The sequence below is a fragment of the Dromiciops gliroides genome, chromosome 6 (genome assembly GCF_019393635.1).
Source record: "Dromiciops gliroides isolate mDroGli1 chromosome 6, mDroGli1.pri, whole genome shotgun sequence".
NCBI classification, from domain to species: Eukaryota; Metazoa; Chordata; class Mammalia; order Microbiotheria; family Microbiotheriidae; genus Dromiciops; species Dromiciops gliroides.
The window spans coordinates 275939271-275962817 of record NC_057866.1 but is presented as its reverse complement, the minus strand read 5'-3'; the positions used below and the strand labels follow the sequence as shown (position 1 = coordinate 275962817).

At 40.4% G+C, this 23547-nt stretch overlaps 1 protein-coding gene across 12 annotated transcripts in view; it reads left to right on the top strand.

The window, feature by feature from the left end:
* WRN (WRN RecQ like helicase) overlaps positions 1–23547 on the top strand; it is a 101431-nt gene that overhangs the window by 31736 nt on the left and 46148 nt on the right. For 10 of the 12 annotated variants that reach the window (XR_006353558.1, XM_043970697.1, XM_043970693.1 and 7 more), the window contains 5 exons: positions 727–841; positions 12099–12400; positions 13467–13487; positions 15001–15278; positions 22996–23076. Coding sequence is in view for 11 of the 12 variants with exons in the window: in XM_043970697.1 (XP_043826632.1) it covers positions 727–841; positions 12099–12400; positions 13467–13487; positions 15001–15278; positions 22996–23076 (797 nt within the window). In the remaining variant the exon portion in view is untranslated. The remainder of the gene's footprint in view (positions 1–726; positions 842–12098; positions 12401–13466; positions 13488–15000; positions 15279–22995; positions 23077–23547) is intronic. The other 2 variants (XM_043970700.1, XM_043970699.1) reach the window with 2 other exon arrangements.

Below are 23547 nucleotides of genomic sequence, written 5' to 3'. Positions count from 1 at the left end.
CACTGTCCAGAAGCAGTGGTCGTCTTGACCCTCAGGGAACTGGGGCCTTTGCAGTGGTGGGGTTAGATATCCGGTACAGGGGTCGTGGCTCTGGGTGCCATGGTTGGAAGGCATGGGCAGCCAGCCCCATGGGCATCCCCTGGACTCATGAATTCACAGTCTTGTCCAAAAGCCACCAACCCCATGCTGGCCCGTCCAAAGTAAGGGCTTCAAGGATGTTTGTCAGAGTGATGACATCGTGGGACTCAGGGGACTGTCGTTGTGACCTGCGTCTCGGGGTCTTCGTTTTTGATTCTAGAATGGTATGAGCTGGGTTGCTCTTAGAAATTGCATGCTGACAGTTGTTCCTCTTGGGATGAGGTTGCCTCACAACTGTCACAGGCCTAGCATTTTTCTGGATTAGTTAGTTCTTCAACTCGAAAAAAAGGTAATCAAATAATCTAAAGCATATTTTAAGAGCTTATCAAATTATAGGAAGTGAGAGGTGCACCCTTAGACCACATAAGAACTCTACAGAGAGAGAATGTGTATGTTTGGAGGGTAAATGAGCCTCGCTTCTGCCTCATGCCCGCTGCTTGCATTTTGGTCTGCCACCTTTATACCGCTCCTGTTGAATGGAAGGGGAAGAGGGTGCATGTTTCGCTTGGGTCAGTGCAAAGACCCCAGTATTGGGAAGCATTTATGTTGACCACGTGGCGTTGATGGACACAACCCTAATTTTTCCAGAGGTGCACCAATTTCCTGAGGAGGTGAAGAAGCAGCTGCTGTCCCTCTCTGAAGAGATCATGGATCTGGCCACGCATCTTGAACATCCTTGGAGGCCCCACGGCGAGCCACAGAGGCATGTCCTTTCTTAATGGTCTATCTTGTCTCCTTTATGTTGGGTGTGTGTGCTGCTGACGTGGGGAGATGGTCTCCTTACGGGAGTGTCTGTAAGTATAAGATGGTCCACAGGAGAGTTTGCTTCCCAAGCTCTGGTTTGTGAGGGATGGAGAGATGGCCATCTCCTTGTGCATGTTCTTAATCAGAGAGAGAAGAAACTCATTCTGTTCTGTAGCATTTCACCTGGCAACAGTTTCTAGATAGGTGTCCTTGGCGGAGTTAGCTAAGAAAGCGTATGGAAGAGTCTTGTCTTCTGGCCTAGAGTAAGTAGCCTCTTGGCATCTGGTTTCTATTGTGTTTTGTGTGCCATTATTCAGTTACTGCTAGCAGCAAGGTGGCACTGGTCCTGGAGCCAGGAAGACCCAAGTTCAAGTCCAGTCTCATGCACAGACTGCTTGTGTGACCCTGGGAAGATCACCTTCCCTCTGTTGGCCTTGGTCCCTTCATCTGTAAAATGGCCATAACATTAACTCCTGCTCTTAGGGCTGTTGTGAGGATAAAATGAGACATTTATTGGCAATCAGCTGGACAGAATCGTTCCTCATTATTGCTTTAATTTCCACTTCATTGGTGGTGAAGTCACCCCTTTCATTTTTGATACTGGGAATGTGGTTTTCTTCTTTCTTTCTTTTTTTTTTCTCTCTCTCTTTTTTTTTTTTAGTGAGGCAATTGGGGTTAAGTGACTTGCCCAGGGTCACACAGCTAGTAAGTGTTAAGTGTCTGAGGTCGGATTTGAACTCAGGTACTCCTGAATCCAGGGCTGGTACTCTATCCACTACGCCACCTAGCTGCCCTCGCTTTTTTTTTTTAATCAAATGAACCAAAGGCTTATCTATTTTATTGTTTTTTTCATAAAACCAGCTCTTAGTTTTATTGATTCATTCTATAGTTTTCTTACTTTCAATTTTATTAATTTCTCCTTTGATTTTCAGGATTTCTAATTTAGTATTTAATTGGGGATTTTTAATTTGTTCTTTTTCTAGCTTTTTTAGGTGCATGCCCAATTCATTGATCTCCTTTCTCTTTTTTACTCATGTAAGCACTTAGAGATATAAAATTTCCCCTAAGCACTGCTTTGACTGCATCCCATAGATTTTGGTATGTTCTCTCATTGTTTCATTCTCTTGGATGAATTTATTGATTGTTTCTATGATTTGTTGTTTTGCCCACTCATTCTTTAGGATGAGATTATTTAGTTTCCAATTAATTTTCAGCCTACCTTTCTATGGCTCTTTATTACATGTATTTTTATTGCATCATGATCTGAGAAGGCTGCATTTACTATTTCTGCCTTTCTACATTTGACTATGAGGTTTTTGTACCCTAGTACATGGTCGTTTTTTTGTGTATGTGCCATGTACTGCTTACCAAAAGGTATATTCCTTTCTATCCCCATTCAATTTTCTCCAGACATCTATCATATCTAACTTTTCTAACATCTTATTCACCTAAAACGAGATATTTGTAAAGCTCTTTGCAGACCTTTAAAAATTTTTTTCAAAAGGAGAAAAAACATTTTTTTCTCAATTACATGTAAACAAAAATTTGACATTTGAAAAAAATTTTGGATATCCTTGTTTCACCCTTGATCTTATTGGGAACTCATACTTATCCTCCTTACATATACTGCTTGTTGATGGTTTTAGATAGATACTGTTTATCATTTTAAGGAAAGCTTGAGCTCTCTACTTTTCTTTTTTAATTTCTTTTTCTCTTTTAAAAAATTTAATCACAAAAGCATTTTATTTTTTCCAGTTACACGTAAAAATAGTTTTCATTAAGATTTTTAGTTCCAAAGTTTTCTCCCACCTTCCCTTCCTTCCCTCCTCCCCAAGACAGAAAGCAATTTGATATAGGCCATATATGTTCAATCACATTAGATACATTTCTGCATGAGTCATGTTGTGAAAGAAGAATCCAAACAGAAGGGAAAAACCTAGAAAAAGAGAAAAAACAAACAAACAAAAAAGTAGAAACAGTATGGGTCAATCTGCATTCAGAATCCACAGTTCTTTTTTCTGGATGTGGAGAAGAACATTTTCCATCATGAGTTCTTTGGAATTGCCTTGGATCATTGTACTGCTGAGAAGAGCCAAGTCTATCATAGTTGATCATCACACAGTATTGCTGTTCCTATGCACAATGTTCTCCTAGTTCTGCTCACTTTACTTAGCATCAGTCCATTTAAGTCTTTCCAGGTTTTTCTGAAATCTGCCTGATCATCATTTTTTACAGCACAATAGTATTCTATTACGTTCATATACCACAACTTGTTCAGCCATTCCCCAATTGATGGGCATTTCCTCGATTTCCAGTTCTTTTCCACCACAAAAAGAACACCTATGAATATTTTTGTACATGTGAGTCCCTTCTTTATGATCTCTTTGGGATGTAGACCTAGTAGTGGTATTGCTGAATCAAAGGGTATGCACAGTTTTATAGCCCTTTGGGCATAGTTCCAAATTGCTCTCCAGAATGGTTGGATCAGTTCACAACTCCACCAACAATGCATTAGTGTTCCAATTTTTTCCATAGCTTCTCCAGCGTTTATCATTTTCCTTTTTCGTCATATTAGCCAATCTGATAGCTGTCAGGTGGTACCTCAGGGTTGTTTTAATTTGCATTTCTCTAAGCAGTAGTGATTTAGAGCATTTTTTTCATATGGCAATAACTTTGATTTCTTCATCTGAAAACTGCCTGTTCATATCCTTTGACCATTTCTCAATTGGGGAATGACTTGTATTCTTCTATATTTGATTCAGTTCTCTCTCTATATTTTAATAATGTGGCCTTTATCAGAAACATTGGTTGTAAAAATTGTTTCCTGGTTTTATGTTTTCTTTCTAAATCTTGTTTAAATTGGAAAGTCCTCATGTACTAGTATGGAGAAAAAGGCAGAGCAGAGGTCTACCACTCCTACTCACAAGGAATGGATGACACTATCGTACTGGGGTTAGGGACTATAGGGTGCCTAGGGATAACATGATTATTAATCGCTCTAAGATCTTTCACAAAATGATAAACAGGTTTACCATCTAGCCCAGGCTTGGTTTTTTTTTTTTTTTAGTCAGGCAATTGGGGTTAAGTGACTTGCCCAGGGTCACAGGCTTGGGTTTTTTAACTGGCAAAATGGGAGTATTACATGGAGAATGATGACATGGAATAATAATACCCTGGCTTTTCAAAGCCTCAATTATAGGGGTGATCCCTTCTATTGCTTCCCTAGACAGTGGATACTGTGGAATGGAAGGGGTGGTCCCCCTTTAACTTTAAAGGTAACAGGCATGGCAGATTTAAGGAGCCCCACCTCAGTAGGGGATGAGGCCCATAAAGACTCAGGAATGTCTCAGGGAATTTTGGATACCTTCCCTACTGTTCCTTGAGCTTCCGTAAGTAAAATTGGTAATAAATGAACAGTATCCTCTGGCAATTATAGGGAGACAGCCCCATCTGGAGCACAAGATATGGTTGCTCCAAGCTTGCAAAGGAGATCACGACCTAATAAATTTACAGGGGCATCAGGCATGAGTAAGAATGAATGTTCCACTGTTAAGGGTCCCATAGATACCATGCGAGGGGTCAATTTTGTCACTCTTTGGGCTTTTCTTGAGACTCCTACTACATTCAAAGATCCTACAGCTCTATACTCAGGGTCTGGTTTGCTTACTAATACTGATTTAGAAGCTCCTGTGTCTAGCAGACAGTCATAATAAGTATCTCCCACTTTGAGGGTCACAAGCAGTTCATTACTCTGGGGAGGTGAATGGACTGGCCCAAGGGCATTCAAAAAATCTGGATTGGGGAATATGTGGCTTTCATTATCTATGTTCCATTCCTTCCCTTTGTCCTGTCATTCCTGTGCCCCCCTCTGAGGGAGACCTTGGTTACCATGATTCTGGTACTGTCTTTCTGTATTTCTCTGAAAAGATCTATTTCTATTTTGATTTTGCTTGTAATTAGATTTTCTTCTCCAAGTCCTACATTTCCTCAATGAATGCCCCTCCTTTTCACAGTAATAACACACCTTAGTGCCCTTGTTTTGGTATTTACGTGGCTGACTAGGAATTGCAGGTGCCAGAATGCTCTGTTTAGGGCCATCTGGACTTTCCTCATGTGAGTCAAAGACATAATTCGCAAGGTCCTTAATCCTATCAGCTGTGAAGGTTCTTCAGTCTGGATATTGTGTCAGAAAATATTGGCGTATTTCTGGCAGTGAATTATAAATAAATGTGTTGAGAACAATATAGGAATCCCTTAAATCTATTGGATCCAATCTGGTATATTGCCTGGCAGCCTCACAAAGCCTATCGTAAAATCTGTTTGGTCTTTCATTAGCCTCCTGAAGTATGCTTATAAATTTCAGCCAGTTTTTCGGGTTTTCTAGAGCAAGATTCCATTCCCTTCAGAAGTGTTTCCCTAGCGGCTTTTAATTCTTGGAATTGCCTGTCGTTATTATAATTTCACTCCGGATCCTTTAGAGGCCATGCCACAACGGCCTGACCCTTTGCAACAAGGGCATTTCCTGCTGAGATAATGTCTGTAATCTCATTTGGGGATAGTAAAGTTTCCATAAGGCAAGTAACATCAGCCCAAATAGGTTGATATGTATTAAATATAGTCTTTAACTGTGAAATTACAGTGTTTGGATTTTTCTCAAAACTAGGGAAGATTGTTTTCCATGCACTCAAGTCACTTGGTTTAAAGGGGCTATATTTTCTAACTTGAATTGGCGTTCCTTTTTTAGTATGTTCTATAGCTTCCTGCAGGGGGAGCAGTTTCTGCTGATCTGATTCTAAACACTGGTCAATATCTGTTTCTGAAGTTGGGTTATCTCCAGCAGAGGGAGCTATCCTAGCGTCTCTCTCACCACATGGCGTCCCTTTAATCTCTTTCCATATTACAATGATAATAGCGACAATGAGATTTGTAGTTATTTGAACTATAATGAGTATGGTATTAGAATTTATTTCAACTTCAGGCATAAAATTTCTTTTTTTTTTTTTAAAGTTTTTACATATAAGGTATTTTATTTTTTCTGTTACATGTAAAGATAGTTCTCAACTTTTGTTTATACAAGCTTTACAATTTCAGATTTTTCTCCCTCCCTCCCCTCCCTCCCCCCTCCCCTAGACAGCAGATAATCTGGTATAGGTTATATCTATATATCTATATACATATACATATATATCTATATCTATACACACATATATATATCCATAATAACATTAATCCTATTTCTGCATTAATCCTGTTATAAGAGAAGAAATCAGGGCAGCAATGCAAAACCTCAAAATAGAAAAAAAAAACCAACAGCACCCAAAACAAAAGAAATAGTATGGTTCATTCAGCATCTATACTCCACAGTTCTTTTTTTTTTTTTCTTGGATTTGGAGATCCTCTTCTCTCATGAGTTCCCTGGAACTATTCTGTACCATTGCATTGGTGAGAAGAATATAGTCCATCACAGTAGGTCAACACTCAATGTTGATGATACTGTGTACAATGTTCTTCTGGTTCTGCTCATCTCACTCATCATCAGCCCACACAAGACCCTGCAGGTTTCTCTGAACTTCTCCTCATCATTTCTTACAGCACAATAGTATTCCATAGAATTCATATACCACAACTTGTCCAGCCATTCCCCAGTTGATGGACATCCCCTCATCTTCCAATTCCTTGCCACCACATAAAGAGCAGCTATAAATATTTTTGTACATGTGGGTCCCTCTCCCCTTTCCATGATTTCTTTGGGAAAAAGACCTAAAAGTGGAATTGCTGGGTCAAAGGGTATGCACAGCTTTATAGCCCTTTGGGCATAATTCCAAATTGCTCTCCAGAATGGTTGGATCATTTCACAGCTCCACCAACAATGAATTAGTGTTCCAATTTTCCCACAGCTTCTCCAACATTTATTATCTTCCTTTTTTGTCATTTTAGCCAATCTGATAGGTGTCAGGTTAAAATTTCTAATAATATTAAACACATTCTCAGTGGAGACGGTCTCACCCATCCCATTATACCAAAAATTTTTTGTTGTGTGAATGAGGAGGAAACTGATAACACAATGAAGGAATATTAAGTAAGTTAGATGTTTAAGTTGGGACATTATGCTACCCCAATACATTCCAATGAGAAAAATCAAAGGGAAAGCAAAATATTCAAGCATGTTGCCCTTTAAACTAGACTGGCTTTTTTTTTTTCCTAAAGCTAGACTTCTAGAGGCTTAAAGGCTTTAAGGGAGATTAGGCAAATGAGGGAAAGTCAGTGGGGGGGGTGTGTAATTTGGTAAGTAAACCAAATTAGCTGGCTTATGGCCAAACTAGGGAGGGTGGGAGGGTCCTTAAGATCCCTTCATGGTCGCCAAAACTGTGAGATTTAAAATTGGATATAAGAGCATTAAACTCCCCCTTTAACTTTTCCCTTATATATCTCCCAGACCACTAAGAAAAGGAAGCCCCTGAGCTTTAGTCAGTGAGGGATTAGCTTTTATTGTTTGGGAATTAATTAGATAACAAAAAGGTGATACCAATTAGGGAAATAGGAAAGTATTAATACAAATGAATAATCTTAGATCTAAGCTTAGTCTATATTCTTTTATAAAACTCACCGAGGGGGCAGCTAGGTGGTGCAGTGGATAGAGCACCGGCCCTGGATTCAGGAGGACCTGAGTTCAAATCCGGCCTCAGACGCTTGACACTTACTAGCTGTGTGACCCTGGGCAAGTCACTTAACCCCCATTGCCCCGGCAAAAAAAAAAAAAAAAAAAAAAAAGAAATAGTCAAAGAATTAAAAAAAAAAACTCACCGAATCCCAAAACTGCCTGCCAGGCCAAGAACCAGAGCCGACCACCAAACTCGTGTGCCGCCACTGCAAAGCTGAGAAGCCAGAGAGACGCCAACTTCTGTTCCACCAGCAGTTTTTAAACTGCCGTCCTGGAAGTTGGTGCCCTCAGACACGGCATGCTTGGCCAGCTCTCTGGGCAGCAGCAGGTGCACGGCCCTTCCTCATGGTCTCCTCCCCAAAAAGGCGGTCCTTCAAAAGCAGCTTCAGTAGCATGGGCTCAACTCTCAAATGATTAAGCTAAAACTTCCATTTTTTTTTTTTTACCACACCAGCATTTATCATTTTTATTTTTTGTCATATTAGCCAATCTGATAGATGTCAGGTGGTACCTCAGGGTTGTTTTAATTTGCATTTCTCTAATCAGTAGTGATTGAAAACATTTTTTCATATGGCAATAGATAGCTTTGATTTCTTTATCTGAAAACTGCCTGTTCATATCCTTTAACCATTTCTCAATTGGGGAATGACTTGGATTCTTATAAATTTGATTTAATTCTCTATATATTTTAGAAATGAGGACTTTATCAGAAACACTGGCTGTAAAAATTGATATGTGATTATGATGGAACACTATTGTGCTATAAGAAAGGATAAGCGGGATACTGTCAGCAAAACCTGGAAAGACTAACATGAGCTGATGCAAAGTGAAATGTACTGTGTACAAAGGAACAGCAAAATTGTAAGATGATCAGCTGTGAATGACTTGGCTACTCTCAGCAATTAAATGATCTAAGAAAACTCTGAAGGACTTATGAAGAAAAATGCTTTCTGCCTCTCTTCTAATTTTGGAGGCATTGCTTCTGTCTGTACAAAACCTTTTCAGTTTAATGTAATCAAAATCATCCGTTTTGTATTTCATAATATTCTCTATCTTAGCCATAAATTCTTTTCCTCTCCATAGATCTGAGAGGTAAACTATTCCTTCCTTTCCAATTTACCTATCGTATCACCCTTTATGTCTAAATCTTGTACCCATTTTGACCTTATTTTGGTATATGGTGTATGATGTTGGTCTAAGTCTAGTTTCTGCCAAAATATCTTACAGTTTTCCCAGCAGTTTTTGTCAAATACTGAGTTCTTATCCTAGAACTTGGAGTCTTTGGGTTGATAAAACAGTAGATTACTATCGTCATTTACTACTGTTTCTCCTGTGCCTATCTTGTTCCATTGATCTACTACTCTATTTCTTAGTCAGTACCAAATAGGTTTTGTTTTTTTTTTTTGGGTGAGGCAGTTGAGGTTAAGTGACTTGCCCAAGGTCACACAGCTAGTAAGTGTCAAGTATCTGAGGCCGGATTTGAACTCAGGTCCTCCTGAGTCCAGGGCCAGTGCTTTCTCCACTGTGCCACCTACCTGCCTCCAGTACCAAATAGTTTTGATGACTACAGCTTTATAGTATAGCTTCAGATTTGGTACAGCTAGCTCATCTTCCTGTGGATTTTTTTTTCCATTGCCTTGATATTCTCGACCTTTTGTTCTTCCAGATGAATTTTGTTATTATTTTTTCTAGCTCTATAAAATAATTTTTAGGTAATCTGATCGGTATAGCACTGAATAAGTAAATTAATTTAGGTAGAATTGTCATTTTTATTAGCTCAGCCTATCCATGAGCAATTGATATTTTTACAATTATTTAGATCTTATCCAAAACCATTTCAAAGAACTCATGATAGAAAATGTTCTCAACATCCAGAAAAAAGAACTGTGGGTTATGGATGCAGATTGAGCCATACTGTTTCTACTTTGGGGCTGGGTTTTTTTTTTTTTAATTTTAAAAGTTTTTTTTTTAAAGTTTTTCCCCTTGTGCTCTGATTCTTCTTTTACAATATGACTAATGTAAAAATGTTTTAAAATTTCTCTTTTTTTTTTATGTGAGGCAGTTGGGGTTAAGTGACTTGCCCAGGGTCACACAGCTAGTAAGTGTCAAGTGTCTGAGGCTGGATTTGAACTCAGGTCCTCCTGACTCCAGGGCCGGTGCTCTATCCAGTGCGCCACCTTGCTGCCCCTAGAAATATGTTTAATGTGATTATACCTATATAACCTATATCAGATTGTTTTCCATCTTGGGGTGGAGGGAGGGAAGAGAGGGTGGGAGAAAATTTTGGAACTAAAAATCCTATGAAAACAAATGTTGAAAACTATCCTTACATGTAACTGGAAAATAATAAAATACTTTTAATAAAAAATATTTAGATCTGATTTTATTTGTATGAAAAGTGTTTTGTAATTGTGTTCATAGAATTCCTGGGTTTGTCTTGGCAATTTTATATTGTGTACCGTTACTTTAAATGGAATTTCTCTTTCTGTCTCTTGCTGCTGAGCTTTGTTGGTCATGTATAGAAATGCTGATGATTTGTGTGGGTTTATTTTATATTCTGCAACTTTGCTAACATTGTTAATTGTTTCAAGTAGTTTTTTAGTTGATTCTCTAGGGTTCTCTAAGTATACCATCATATCATCTGCAGAGTGATAGTTTTGTTTCCTTCTTGCCTATTCTAATTCCTTTTTCTTTTCTTATCACCAAAGCTAACATTTCTAGTACAATATTAAATAATAGAGGTGACAGTGGACATTTCTGTTTCACCCCTGATCTTATTAGGAAAGCCTCTAACTTATCTCCATTACATTTAATGTTTGCTGATGGTTTTAGGTAGCATATACCACAACTGTTCAGCCATTCCCCAATTGATGGGCATTCCCTTGATTTCCAGTTCTTTGCCACCACGAGAGGTTAAGCCATCGCTTCTTAGCTTGTGTTCTCTGTCAGGGGGCTATCCCCCTTCCCATCTGTCCTCCACATCGTTGCCCAAAGGATTTTCCTGAAGCTCAGATCCGTTAGTTCCCTAAACAAAGACTCCAAGTGGTTCTGTTTGACTTCTGAGATCAAGTAGAAACTCCTGTCTTTGGCATTTAAAGTCCTTCATGACAGCCCCTTTCTCCCTTTCTCTTCTCGTTGCACCCCTCCTCGTAGTCTGTGGTTTTTTCCCTGGATATAGTTCCGTCTTCTGCCTTTGTGTGGGGTGTTTGTCCTTAGCACCTTGAATGCTCTTCCTTCATGCCTCTACCTGTCAGAATCCCTTAGTGCAAGCTCATGGATGGCTTCAGTGATCACAGAGTGAGAAGAGAACAGGGTGGATTTATTTCTGCTGAAGAATTAAAAGAAGGTACAGGGAGAATGCTTGTGTTCTCTTGTTACTTAATGAATCTAAATGATAATGTCTCACCCCCAGGGGCCTCATGGAGATGGAGCATAGCCCCCAAGCAGGAGAGAAAAAAAACACCCTCCCCCCCCCCAGTAGATGAAGAAGTTGCCCACACATCTTTTGTTCAGAACCTACTTACTCTTATTTTAGACACTGTTCTTACATGCTTGGTTTCCTGTCTCACAGAGTTTCAGAGCAGCAAATTTCAGGGGGAGGGGGAAGACCTCCTACCAGGAAACTCACCGCTAACATCTTATAATCAGCAAAAAGCAAACCTGGTGATTACAAAGCATAAGGTACTAGGGTCAGTATAGGGACAAGTTGCTGCTCGTTTGTTAGTATCACTGTGTCATCAAGCATTTATTAGGCACCTGTGATATGCTTGGTAAGGGGGAGGCAAAAGTGAAGTCATGTCTCTGTTTCAGTTGCTTGTATCCTCTTGGGGGAGTTTGCTGTACTTTGAGGGTGGGGAAGGAAGAGCCAGGTATTTGTGAGGGAGTTCTGAGCTGCCTTCACAAAGAACAGGGATGACATGTGGGGGCAGCCTTAGAGCTGCTCTTAACAGCCTGCTGGAGTTTTAGAGGCCAGAGATGGAATGGGATCATGGCCCTGTTTGGCCATGGAGGTAGGTAGGTTGTTTCCCATCTCCTGTCTTTGGTCAGAGGCCTCGTCTGCCCCATGAGGTCTTGCTGACCCTCAGGTAGCTCTTTAGGTGGCTCATCAGAGTTGGTCGATTCTATATTCATGAAAATGATGAGATTCTTAGGAAAAGCGAAATTCTGTTCTAGTTGTGCTGCTCTTTGGGTGACCAAAGGGTCTGTCTCTGATGCACATCCCAAGCCTTCCCAGAGATCTGAGCTCTGCTGGCCTAACTAGCTGTCAGTCACCAGGCATTTTTATCAAGCCGCCACCCCCCCCCCACCCACACACACCCAGGTTGTGTGCCAGGGGCCTCTGCCCTCTTTTGTGACCCTAAGTGTCTTCTCCATGCTGAAGTCCCATTTTTTATCTACCTTTTTAGAAGTGTCATTGGTAATGAGAGGTATTCCTTTGTGGTCTAGAAACAGATGAGGGATAGGGAGAGCTTCCATGGAGACATCATTAGTACAGAACCTTGATAGAGGCCATGCAGATAATCTTGTGATGCTTATCTTCCCTCTACTCCTTTAGAGTTACAGAGTTACTGAAGAGTCTTTCAGAAGTCCTGGGGGCATTAAGGACTGAATTGCTTGGGGTTCCTAGCTCAGAGAGACCCCTCGGGGATGCCCCATCAGATGATGGCCCTGCAGCTGGGGAAGAGCCCAGAAGACTTGAAGAAGGGCCCCAGGCCAAGCTGGAACATGGAGGTAACATCATTGAACATGGAGGAGAAAATGGGTCTGATGATACAGTGGACCTGATCTTAGATAGTAACATCACTGAACATGGAGGAGGAAATGGGGCTGACAACACAGTGGACCTGACCATAGATGGTAATGTCATTTTTTGGTTTATTATTTATTTAGAATTTTATTTTTTCCCAATTACATGTGAAAACAATTTTTAACATCTAGTTTTAAAACTTTGTGTTCCAAATTCTCTTTCTCCCTCCCTACCCCCCCATCACCTTTAAGAAGGCAAGCAATTCAATATAAGTTATACATGTGTAGTCATGCAAAACATTTCCATATCAGTCATGTTGTGAAAGAAAACAGACAAAAAAATAACTCAAGAAAAATAAAGTAAAAAAAAATTATACTTCAGTCTGTATTCAGACACCATCAGTTTTTTTTCTGGGGATGGAGAGCATTTTTCTTCATAAGTCCTTCAGAGTTTTCTTGGATCATTTTATTGCTGAGAGTAGCCAAGTCATTCACAGCTGATCATCTCACAATTTTGCTGTTCCTTTGTACACGGTACATTTCACTTTGCATCAGCTCATGTAAGTCTTTCCAGGTTTTGCTGACAGTATCCCGCTTATCCTTTCTTATAGCACAATAGTGTTCCATCATAATCACATAGCATAATTTGTTTAGCTATTCCTTGATTGATGGGTTCCCCTCAATTTCCAATTCTTTCCCCCAAGAAAAGAGCTGCTGTAGTTTTTGTACATATAGTCCTTTTCCTTTTTGTTTTTTATCTCTTTGGCTATAGACCTAGTAGTGGTGTTGCTAGGTCAAAAAGCATGCATGAATTTATTGCCCTTTGGCCATAGTCCAAATTTCTCTACAGAATGGTTGAATCAGTTTACAACTCCACCAACAGTGCATTAATGTCTCATTTTCCCCATATCCCCAACAACATTTTTCATTTTCCTCTGCTGTCCTATTATCTTTCCAGTCTAGTAAGTATGAGGTAGTACCCCAGACTTGTTTTGAGTTGCATCTCTCCAATTAATAGTGAGTTAGAGCATTTTTTTTTATATGACTATAGATAGCTTTGATTAATTTTAAAAATTGATTATATATATATTTTTAAACTTTTTTTCAGGTTAAACATTTTTATTTATATTTTTCTGTTCCAATCTCTATCCTTCCTTCCCTTCCCCCCCTCCCCAAGGCGGCAAACAATCCAATATGGGTATGTCATGCAAAACATCATCATATTTGTTACTTAATGAAAGAATGTGAAAAATAGTGTCTGTTCCATCAATATCAGTTCTTTCTTTGGCGGTGGAGAGTACGTTTCATTAGTATTCTTTTGGGGTTGTCTTGGATCATTGTGTTGTTGAGCATAGTCAAGTCATTCACAGTTCTTCATTGAACAGTATTGCCATCTCTGTGTCCAGTGTTCTATTGGTTCTGTTCACTTCCCAATACATCATTTCATACATGTCTTTCCAAGCTTTTTTGAAGTCATCCTGTTTGTCGTTTCTTACTGCACAGTAACAATCCATTACCATCATATAACACAGTTTGTTTAGCCATTTTCCATTTCATAGGCATACTTTTGATTTCCAATTTTTAACCACCACAAAAAGAGCTGCTATAAATATTTTTACAAATAGGTCTTTTTTCTCTTTTTGGGAATGTCTATGAGATATAAACCAAGTAGTGGTATTGCTGGATCAAAGGGTATACACAATTTTATAGCCCTTTGGGCATAGTTCCAAATTACTCTCCAGAATGTGGGATCTTTTCACAACTCTAACAGTGGATTAGCATCCCAGTTTTCCCACGATCCCTCCAACAACCAATATTTTCCGTTCTTGTTATATTTTCCATTCTAATAGGTGTAGGGTGATATATCAGAGTTGTTTTAGTTTGTATTTCTCTGATCCATAATGATGCAGAGCATTTTTTCATATATTATCAATAACTTTGATTTCTTTATCTGAAAACTTCCTGTCAAATCCTTTGACCATTTATTAGTTGGGGAATGACTTGTATTTTTAAAAATTTTGGGGGCAGCTAGATGGCTCAGTGGATAGAGCACCGGCCCTGGAGTCAGGAGTACCTGAGTTCAAATCCTGCCTCAGACACTTGACACTTACTAGCTATGTGACCCTAGGCAAATCACTTAATGCTCATTGTCCCCCCCCCCCCCAAAAAAATTTGGTGCAGTTCTTTATATATTTAAGAAATGAGGTCTTTATCAGAGATATTTGTTTCAAAAATTCTTTCCCAGTTTTCTACTTGCCTTGTAATCTTGGTTACATTAGTTTTGTTTTTGCAAAAGCTTTTTAATTTTATATAATCAAATTGAACTATTTTACATTTAATTTTATTCTCTATATCTTCTTTGGTCCTAAATTCTTTCCCTGCCCATAAATCTGACAGATAAACAATTCCATACTCCTTTAATTTGCTTATGGTATCATCTTTTATGTGTAAATCATGTACCCATTTTGACCTTATTTTAGTATATGGTGTGTGAGGTTGGTCTATTTGATTATTTCATCTGAAAACTGTTTATATCTTGATCATTATCAATTGGGCTCATATTTTAATAAATTTGACTCAGTTCTCTGAGACCCTTTTCAGACAAACTTGCTTCAAAAATTTTTCCACAGTTATTGCTCGCTGTATTTCCCTCCATCCTAGTGCCTCCCTGTGCCACTTACTCTATTCTCTAACTTCTTTCACCCCGTCAGATGGTAATGCTATTGAACATGGACAAGGCAGTGGGGTGGATAATACAGTGGACCTGACCGCAGATGGTAACATCATGGAACATGGAGAAGGAAGTGGGGCAGACAGCACAGTAGATCTGACCACAGATGGGTTCGACGGTGGACGGGAAGATCAGAAACCTCAAGAAGCTGAGGAGAGAGTTTGCTTGATGTCATTGGATGTTACTGAATATGAGCTTCAGATGATGGAGCAGCAGGCGCGGGAAGAAATGAATGAGGCCTCACATGTGTCGGATCAGGTACTTTTAAAATTTTTAATCATAAAAGTCTTTTATTATTTTCAGTTATACGTAAGATAGTTTTCAACATTTTTTTTTTTTTAGTGAGGCAGTTGGGGTTAAGTGACTTGCCCAAGGTCACACAGCTAGTAAGTGTTAAGTGTCTGAGGCTGGATTTGAACTCAGGTCCTCCTGACTCCAGGGCCAGTGCTCTATCCACTGCACCACCTAGCTGCCCCCTCAACATTTTTTTAATAAGATATTTAGTTCCAAAATGTTCTCCCTTTCTCCCTTCCTTCCCTTCTCCCCAAGACAGAAAACAATCTGATATGGGTTATATATGTACAATCACATTAAACATAGTTCTGAATTAGTCTTGTTGTGAAAGAAGAATTGGAACAGAAGAGAAAAACCTCAAAAAAGAAAAAACAAAACAAAAAAGGTAGAAACAGCATGTTTCAGTCTGCATTCAGAATCCACAGTTCTTTTTTCTGGATGTGGAGAGCATTTTCCATCATGAGTCCTTTGGAGTTGTCTTGGATCCTTGCACTGCTGAGAAGAGCGGTGTTGCTGTTACTGTGTACAGCGTTCTCCTGGTTCTGATCAGGTACTTCCTGCCGTCATGATTGAGGTCAGTTTGCACGGCCCTCCACAAAGGTGCTCATGGATGTTATTTGGTGTTGTCCTACACGTTAGGGAAAGAAACGGCAGCAAACCCCATGTAGGTCAGCCTCTAACTTAGTGGCTGCGCAGTTACGACATGCAGACTGTGTCTGCATATGAACCTCCTGCTCAGCCTCTGGCCTCCAAAAATTTAAGGAGACAACTGGCCAGGTTCCCCAGGCCGTCTCCCCACATGGATGCTTCATGTCTGCTTATGGGAAGGGAGGTGATTGGCTGTGCCCCTTTATCCTCCCATTTCCTCTCAGTGTCTGTCACCCTGATGTGACCGAGCCCTGCTAGGGCAGGTTGTCTGTCTTCTTTGCGTCTTCTGACCCCTGGTGGTGACCCTTGGCTCACCTCTCCGAAAACACACCATCCCTGCAGAGTCCAGTTTCATTGTTCCCATGTGTTTGCTTTTTGTGTTTCTCTTGACCCCAGGGTCTGAATTTCCCAGTTGCTCCTCTCCTCTGGTCTTCTTCCCAGGAGTGTCTCTGAGCAGAGGGACTGGGCCCGGCCTTGTGGGGCCTTGGGGGCCGTGGCACTGCTCAGATGGGTAGCAGCTTCCCTGGCCTTCATGGTCACTTTACTCACTGCACTTTACATGACTACATCACTCACAGATAGAGTTTCTTTGTCTTATACCCAGGAGACTTTTGCTGACCCCGATATCAAGGTTGGCATTTTTCTCAAGCTTCTGATGAAATGTTCTGGCTTCTTTGTCTCCCTGAAAGCACGTCTGATTCACAATTTTGTTTTCTTGTAATTACTGCCAAGACTTTTTCCCCGTCTCAAAGAATTTCAGTTTCTAGGTAATTTGCATAATGAGATTTTTTTTTTTTGCTTCCAGGGTCCACAAGTCTATTTTGTAAAATTCAGTCTCCAAGTATCACCATGGCATAGTCTTTTAATTTAGGAACAAAATCTCACGTTAAAGGCAATCTCATTTTCTATTTTTTCCTCCAGACGTTTTTTATTCCTTGGAGCATTGTTTTTTTTCCCCTCCATATGTTTTCTGTTGTTATTTTTAGTGGTTTGGAAAATCAGTCCATTTTCTAGGTTATTGGTACTACATTTCCCCTTTTAATTTTCTATTTAAAATTCAAACTTCAGAGAGTTTAAAATTTATTGTAAGTGGTTTGGTTAACTACAGTAATAGCTACTCTTTGTTCCATGCTCCTTTTTTCAAGCTTTGTCCTTGCCAGAACTTCTAGAAGAGTCGTTAGGGACCCTTCACCTTTTCATAAAGAGTCCCCCCATTCCCCTTCTCCAGAAGTTTCTTAACGACTCTCTGGGTTGTCCGTATAGCTGTTTATTGACACTGCTTCGAAAAGCAGTCACTAACAGATATAAAGGAGTCCTCATCTATTCTTGTCAAACGCTTTCATTTGTGGTGAGTGCCGTCCTTCTGGGGATGAGCCTCCCCACACCTTTACAGAGCATTCTGCTGATGGCAGACGTGACAACTGTGCGATCCTCCCAGCTCGTCTTTAGTAAAACCTGATTGAGAATTGTGAGGGAGTCACTCAAGATGTCGGATGAGTGTGGGGAGTGGTATGGATGGTATTGCTATGAAATATGGTGAAAACTGTCAACAATGTTAACCCTGAGGTCCAGTTTTCATGAATGAGTCACATAACTCAGTTTGCAGGCATTTATTTAGTAGTTGGGTTTTCAGCTCTGCACCAGGAGCTGCAGAGAGAAATATGGAAATGAGGTAGTCATGGGCTTGTCTATGAGAGCTGACGGGGCCTCTGCGATGTCATAACTATCCCTGCCCCTCCAGTTTTACAGATGAGAAACTGAGCTCCAGTGAGGAGCAGGGCCAGGATTCGAACACAGGTCTTCAGCCTCCAAGTACCACTCATTTCAGGCCCAAACAAAGTGTATTTCACCTCAGGCCCCCTCTTTCTGTTTACCCCATATTTTAGGCAGAAAATTCAAGGTGGGAGCTTATATTCTACCAGGGAAGAAGATTCTTGGTCTGGGATTCATGGGAGATGCTCAAGGATAGATTTTAGGGGGCACCATGAACTTGGATGGAAAAAAATGACATCCTTGTTTCTACTAACTCCCAGTGGAAACTTAGCATTTCCTTCATTATTCTAAGAAAGGGCCAATAGGCTTCCTTGGCTTCCTTTTTTTGGGGGTGTGTGTGAGGCAATGGGGGTTAAGTGACTTGCCCAGGGTCACACAGCTAGTAAGTGTTAAGTATCTGAAGCTGGATTTGAACTTAGGTCCTCCTGAATCCAGGACCGGTGCTCTATCTACTGCACCACCTAGCTGCCCTTTCCCTGGCTTCCAAAGGAGTCTCTGTCACAAAGAGGTGCAGAACCCTTAGACCTGTGTGCACATGGGTGCGCCTCAGGGGGAAATCCTTTCTTATAGTATTAGAAAGAAATTGACAGGTTTTGGCAGTTTTTATGAACAGAAGACATTTCAAGGGTCAGTTAACTTACAGGTGCTGAGAATACAGGCTCCTGCCACATGGACTGCTTCTTGATGTGTAGGGATACACGTATTAGGATCGCGATCTTTTTCTTAGGCAATTATTTTCATCAGAGAGCTTTTGTACCTCTTTTTCCATTTGGCCAATTTGACTTTTCAAGCTGTTGACTTTTTCCTCATGTCTTTCCTGTATCACCCTCATTTCTCTTTCCATTTTTTCCTCTACCTCTCTAACTTTATCTTCAAAGTCCTTTTTGAGCACCTCTATGGCCTGAGACCAATTCGTATTTTTCTTGGAAGCTTTAGATATAGGGGCCCTGACATTGACATCTTCCTCTGAGGGGGCCCCTTGGTCTTCCTTGTTACTGAAGAAACTTTCTATGGTCTTCACCTTTCTCTGTCGGCTCATCTTGCCTTTCTTTTACTAGACTTTTATCTCCTTAAAGTGGGGCACTGTTTCCAGGCTGCAGTATCCCAAGCTTCAGAAGTCCCAGGTGGTATGATTTAAGGAGAATCAGGTTCTTCCCTTGCCCGGCATGTTTCCTGGTCTGGAGATGACCCCAGACCAACTTGCCAATCAACCAGCTTTGTGTGTTGTGGTTGTTAGCTCCAATGAGCCTGTGCCCCTCCCCCACCTGGGCCTCTGCTACTCGAGCCTACCTCCTGGTTCTCAGCAGGGGTGTAAAATCCAAGTTCTGCCTTAGCACCAGCATAGACCCCTGTAGTCTCCCCCCTGCCCAGGGCTCAGCCCTCTCACCAGATTGTGAGCTTAGTTCCAGACGACACTGGTGCTTCAGCTGATTCAGAGGCTCTGGGGGTCTCCTTCTCTGGTGAGGACTTCCTGAGACTGGATCTGTGTCAGGGTGACTGTGGGGTTGGGCCTGACTCCTGTATCAGCACAGCAGCTCCCTCCTTCTGACCTTCCAAGCCATTCTTGGTTAGAAGATGATTTCAGCACATTCTTCTGTGGGTTTTGCTGCACTGGGCATTTTCCTATGGGGTTATTTGGATGGTTTTTGGAGCGATTGTGTCATGAGTTTGAGAGCTCATTGCCTGTCCTCCTCCATCTTGGCTCCGCCCCAGAAAAGGATTGCAGTCTTTCCTGCTCATTGTTAGAAATGCAGCTTCCAGCTCGAATAAATGTTGAGGCTCAAATAATCCAAGTAGGCAGCAGAGTGTGATTTGAAGGCTTCTATAATATATCTTGAAGGTGAGTACCCCTCCTGAACGTGTACTCTAGTGAAGATCTACACAGCTATTCATTCACACAGAGGGTCTCTTTCTAACCAATTACATTGCAGTATTTACCATCCTGCTATTTGTGTACAGTATAGGCCAATCAGATTGTATCAGGTTGACCAATCACATTGCACCAAGTGTCAGCCAGCCACATTTACTAACCCCTCATTTACATACATTATAGGCCAATCAGATTGTACCAAGTTGACCAATCCCATTATATTAAGTACAATACCAGGCATTAACCTATTCTGGGCAAGAGTGTCTGCTCCTCCTTATCACAGTGCTCTGTGTTAGTGTACCTTACATGACTTTCAAGAAGTGAAACTTAAATCAGGATTTGAAACTAAACACTCTGTCCGAAGGGCTCTGAGAAGAGTCCATATATGGTCTTTGCTTTCCCTTGTGTTCTCTACTCAGGTTCAAAATTACTTTGGGCGTATTGTGCATGTCCTTACCTGTGTAGCCCGGGTTTATTCCATTGTTACGCCTTTCCTGTCTGCCAGGCAGTGTGCGAAGCCCAAGGGAAACAAACAGAGGCCAAAGACAGGTGCTTCCCTCAGGGAGCTCACAGTCTAATTAGGGCGATGGTAAACAATGTACAAACATGCTATATGCAGAATAAAGAAGAGTGGGGTTTGTGGGTGATTTACAGTTTTGTAGTCAGGGTTAGAAAAATGGGTGAGGAAGATCACTGGAGCCTGTGGGTAACTCAGACCTCCTCTTTTCTGGGTAAGCCATCGCTTGGCAATGTGCCTTTGTCCAGTAGTCACAATCTGGGTCTAGTGTTCTTGGCTCCCCAGTTTTTAATGCCAAAGCTGTCCAGCTGGTCATGGGCAAATTAGAACATTGAACAGACTTTGTTTTCTGTCTTTGTGTCCTTAGTAAAAAGCAGCTTGGCATGTAGAGTGCTGGTCTTAAAATCAGCAAGTGCCAATTTCAACTCCCGTTTCTGACCTTAAGAGGCTCTGTGATTCTGGGCAAGTGGCTTAACCCTTACCATGGCATTGTTCCAGACAGTGTTCTTAGACTACAAGCTGGACTGTTATCAGTCCTGTTGGTAGAGGAAATCTTCTTTCGTGGACTTCCCTATATCAATGGGATGGATGGAATCACTCATCGCGATCCATTCCCATCTGGGTGCCTGACACTGATGGCATGTATTAGATGTTTGATCTGCGTTTTTCAAATGAATGAGTCAGCCCTTACCATCCCACTAATACGTCAGTTATTGCTTATGTTAAGGAACAAGACTGTATGTACAAGTCTTTTTTTTTTTTTTAGAGTCAATAGTAAATGGGTTTGGGGGCTTCCCAGTGGTACAGGGGATAGAAGACTGACTCTGGAGTCAGGAGGACTTGAGTTCAAATCTGCCCTCAAACACTTAGTAGTTGTGTGACCCTAGGGAAGTTCCTTAACCCTGATTGCCTCCATAAACAAAACAAAATAAACTAGTAACTGTTTTTCTTTCTTTTTAATAGTATTTTTTATTTTATTTTTTCCAGTTACACATAAAGATAGTTTTCAACATTAATTTTTGTAAAGTGCTGTGTTCCAGATTTTTTTCCCACCCTCCTTTCCCTCCCCTCTCCTGAGGACAGCAAGCAGTTTGATATGTTATGCATGACAATCTTGTTAAACATATTTCCATATTAGTCATGTAGTGAGAGAAGAATCAGAACAAAAGGAAGAAAAACACAAGAAATAAGAAACAGCAAGAAAAAACAACAAAAGTGAAAAATGTTATGCTTCAGTCTGCATTCAGACTCCACAGTTCCTTTTCTGGATGTGGAGAGCATTTTCCACCATGAGTATTTTGGCATTGTCTTGGATCATTGCACTGCTGAGAAGAGCCAAGTCTATCACAATTGATCATTACACAATGTTGCTGTTACTGTGTATGCTGTTCTCCTGGTTCTGCTCATCTCACTTAGCTTCAGTCCACTGAAGTTTTTCCAGGTTTTTCTGAAATCTGCCTGCTCATCATTTTTTTTTTTTTTAATTTTTTTAGTGAGACAGTTGGGGTTAAGTGACTTGCCCAGGGTCACACAGCTAGTGTGTGTTAAGTGTCTGAGGCTGGATTTGAACTCAGGCACTCCTGACTCCAGGGCCGGTGCTCTATCCACTGTGCCACCTAGCTGCCGCCTGCTCATCATTTCTTACAGCACAGTGGTATTCCATTACATTCATATACCACAATTTGTTCAGCCATTCCCCAGTTGATGGGCATCCCCTCAGTTTCTAGTTCTTTGCTACCACAAAAAGAGCAGCTATAAATATTTTTGTACATGTGGGTCCTTTTCCCTTTTCCATGATCTCTTTAGGATGTAGACCTAGTAGTGGTATTGCTGAATCAAAGGGTATGCACAGTTTTATAGCCCTTTGGGCATAGTTCCAGATTGTTCTCCAGAATGGTTGGATCAGTTCACAACTCCACCAACAATGCATTAGTGTTCCAATTTTTTCCATAGCTTCTCCAGCGTTTATCATTTTCCTTTTTTGTCATATTAACCAATCTGATAGCTGTCAGGTGGTACCTCAGGGTTGTTTTAATTTGCATTTCTCTAAGCAGTAGTGATTTAGAGCATTTTTTTCATATGGCAATAACTTTGATTTCTTCATCTGACAACTGCCTGTTCATATCCTTTGACCATTTCTCAATTGAGGGATGACTTGTATTCTTCTTTATTTGATTCAGTTCTCTCTATATTTTAATAATGTGCCCTTTATCAGAAACATTGGTTGTAAAAATTGTTTCCCAGTTTTATGTTTTCTTTCTAAAGCTTGTTTAAATTGGTTTTATTTGTGCAAAACCTTTTTAATTTAATGTAATCAAAATGATCCACTCTGCATTTCATAATGTTCTGTCTCATCTTTGATCATAAATTCTTCCCTTCTCCATAGATCTGACAATAAATGATTTCTTCCTTTTCTTGTTTGCCTGTGGTATTACCCTTTATATCTAGATCTTATGCCCAGTTTGACTTTACTTTGGTATACAGTGTAAAATGTTGGTCTGTGCCTAGTTTCTGCCATACTCTTTTCCAATTTTTCCAGTAGTTTTTGTTATATAGTTAGTTCTCATCCTGGAGGCTAGAGTCTTTGGGCTGATCAGACAGGAGATGGCTATATTAATTTACTGCTGTGTTTCGTGTGCCCACCCTCTTCCATTGATCCATCGCTCTGTTTCTTAGTACCAAATAATTTTGGTCTTTGCTGCTTGATAATATGGTTTTAGGTCTGGTACAGCTAGGCCACCCCATTTTGCATTTTTCATGATTTCCCCTTATATTCTTAACCTTTTCATTCTTCTGATTGAAATTTGTTTTTTCTAGACTAGAAAGAATGCTATAAATTCAAACCATAGAAACCTTTTTTTTCATCCTTTTAGGACCTAATTTCTGCGATGGGTGATCATGATCTTTCTTATGCCATTGAAAGTGATGAAGATCTGGAAATGCAGATGCTGAAAGTACGTTTTTTGTTCAGATATTTGTATCAAAAATGTAAATGGATGTTGTTGTGAATTATGTTTGATGTGCATGGACGGGATTCTCTCCAAGAGGGTTCTAAAAGGAGACCAGCCCATTTGGGTAGCTGCTGGAGGAGGAGCCATAGCCCGTTTTATCTGTGTTCTTATTCCAATTTTCATCCAAATTTTTTCCTTCATAGAGGTAGTAATTTATTTTTTATTTAAAAAGTGAAGGGGCAGCTAGGTGGTGCAGTGGATAAAGCACAGGCCCTCAGGAGGACCTGAGTTCAAATCCGGCCTCAGATGCTTGACCCTGTGACCCTGGGCAACCCTCATTGCCCCATTTAAAAAAACATGAATTGGGATACTCAAAATTTTTGCCAAGTTTCATCAAAACAAAGTTAAGTCATAAAAAAAAAAAGTGTCTTTTAACTCCCCTCTTAGGTAGTTTTATATTATCTGTTAATTATG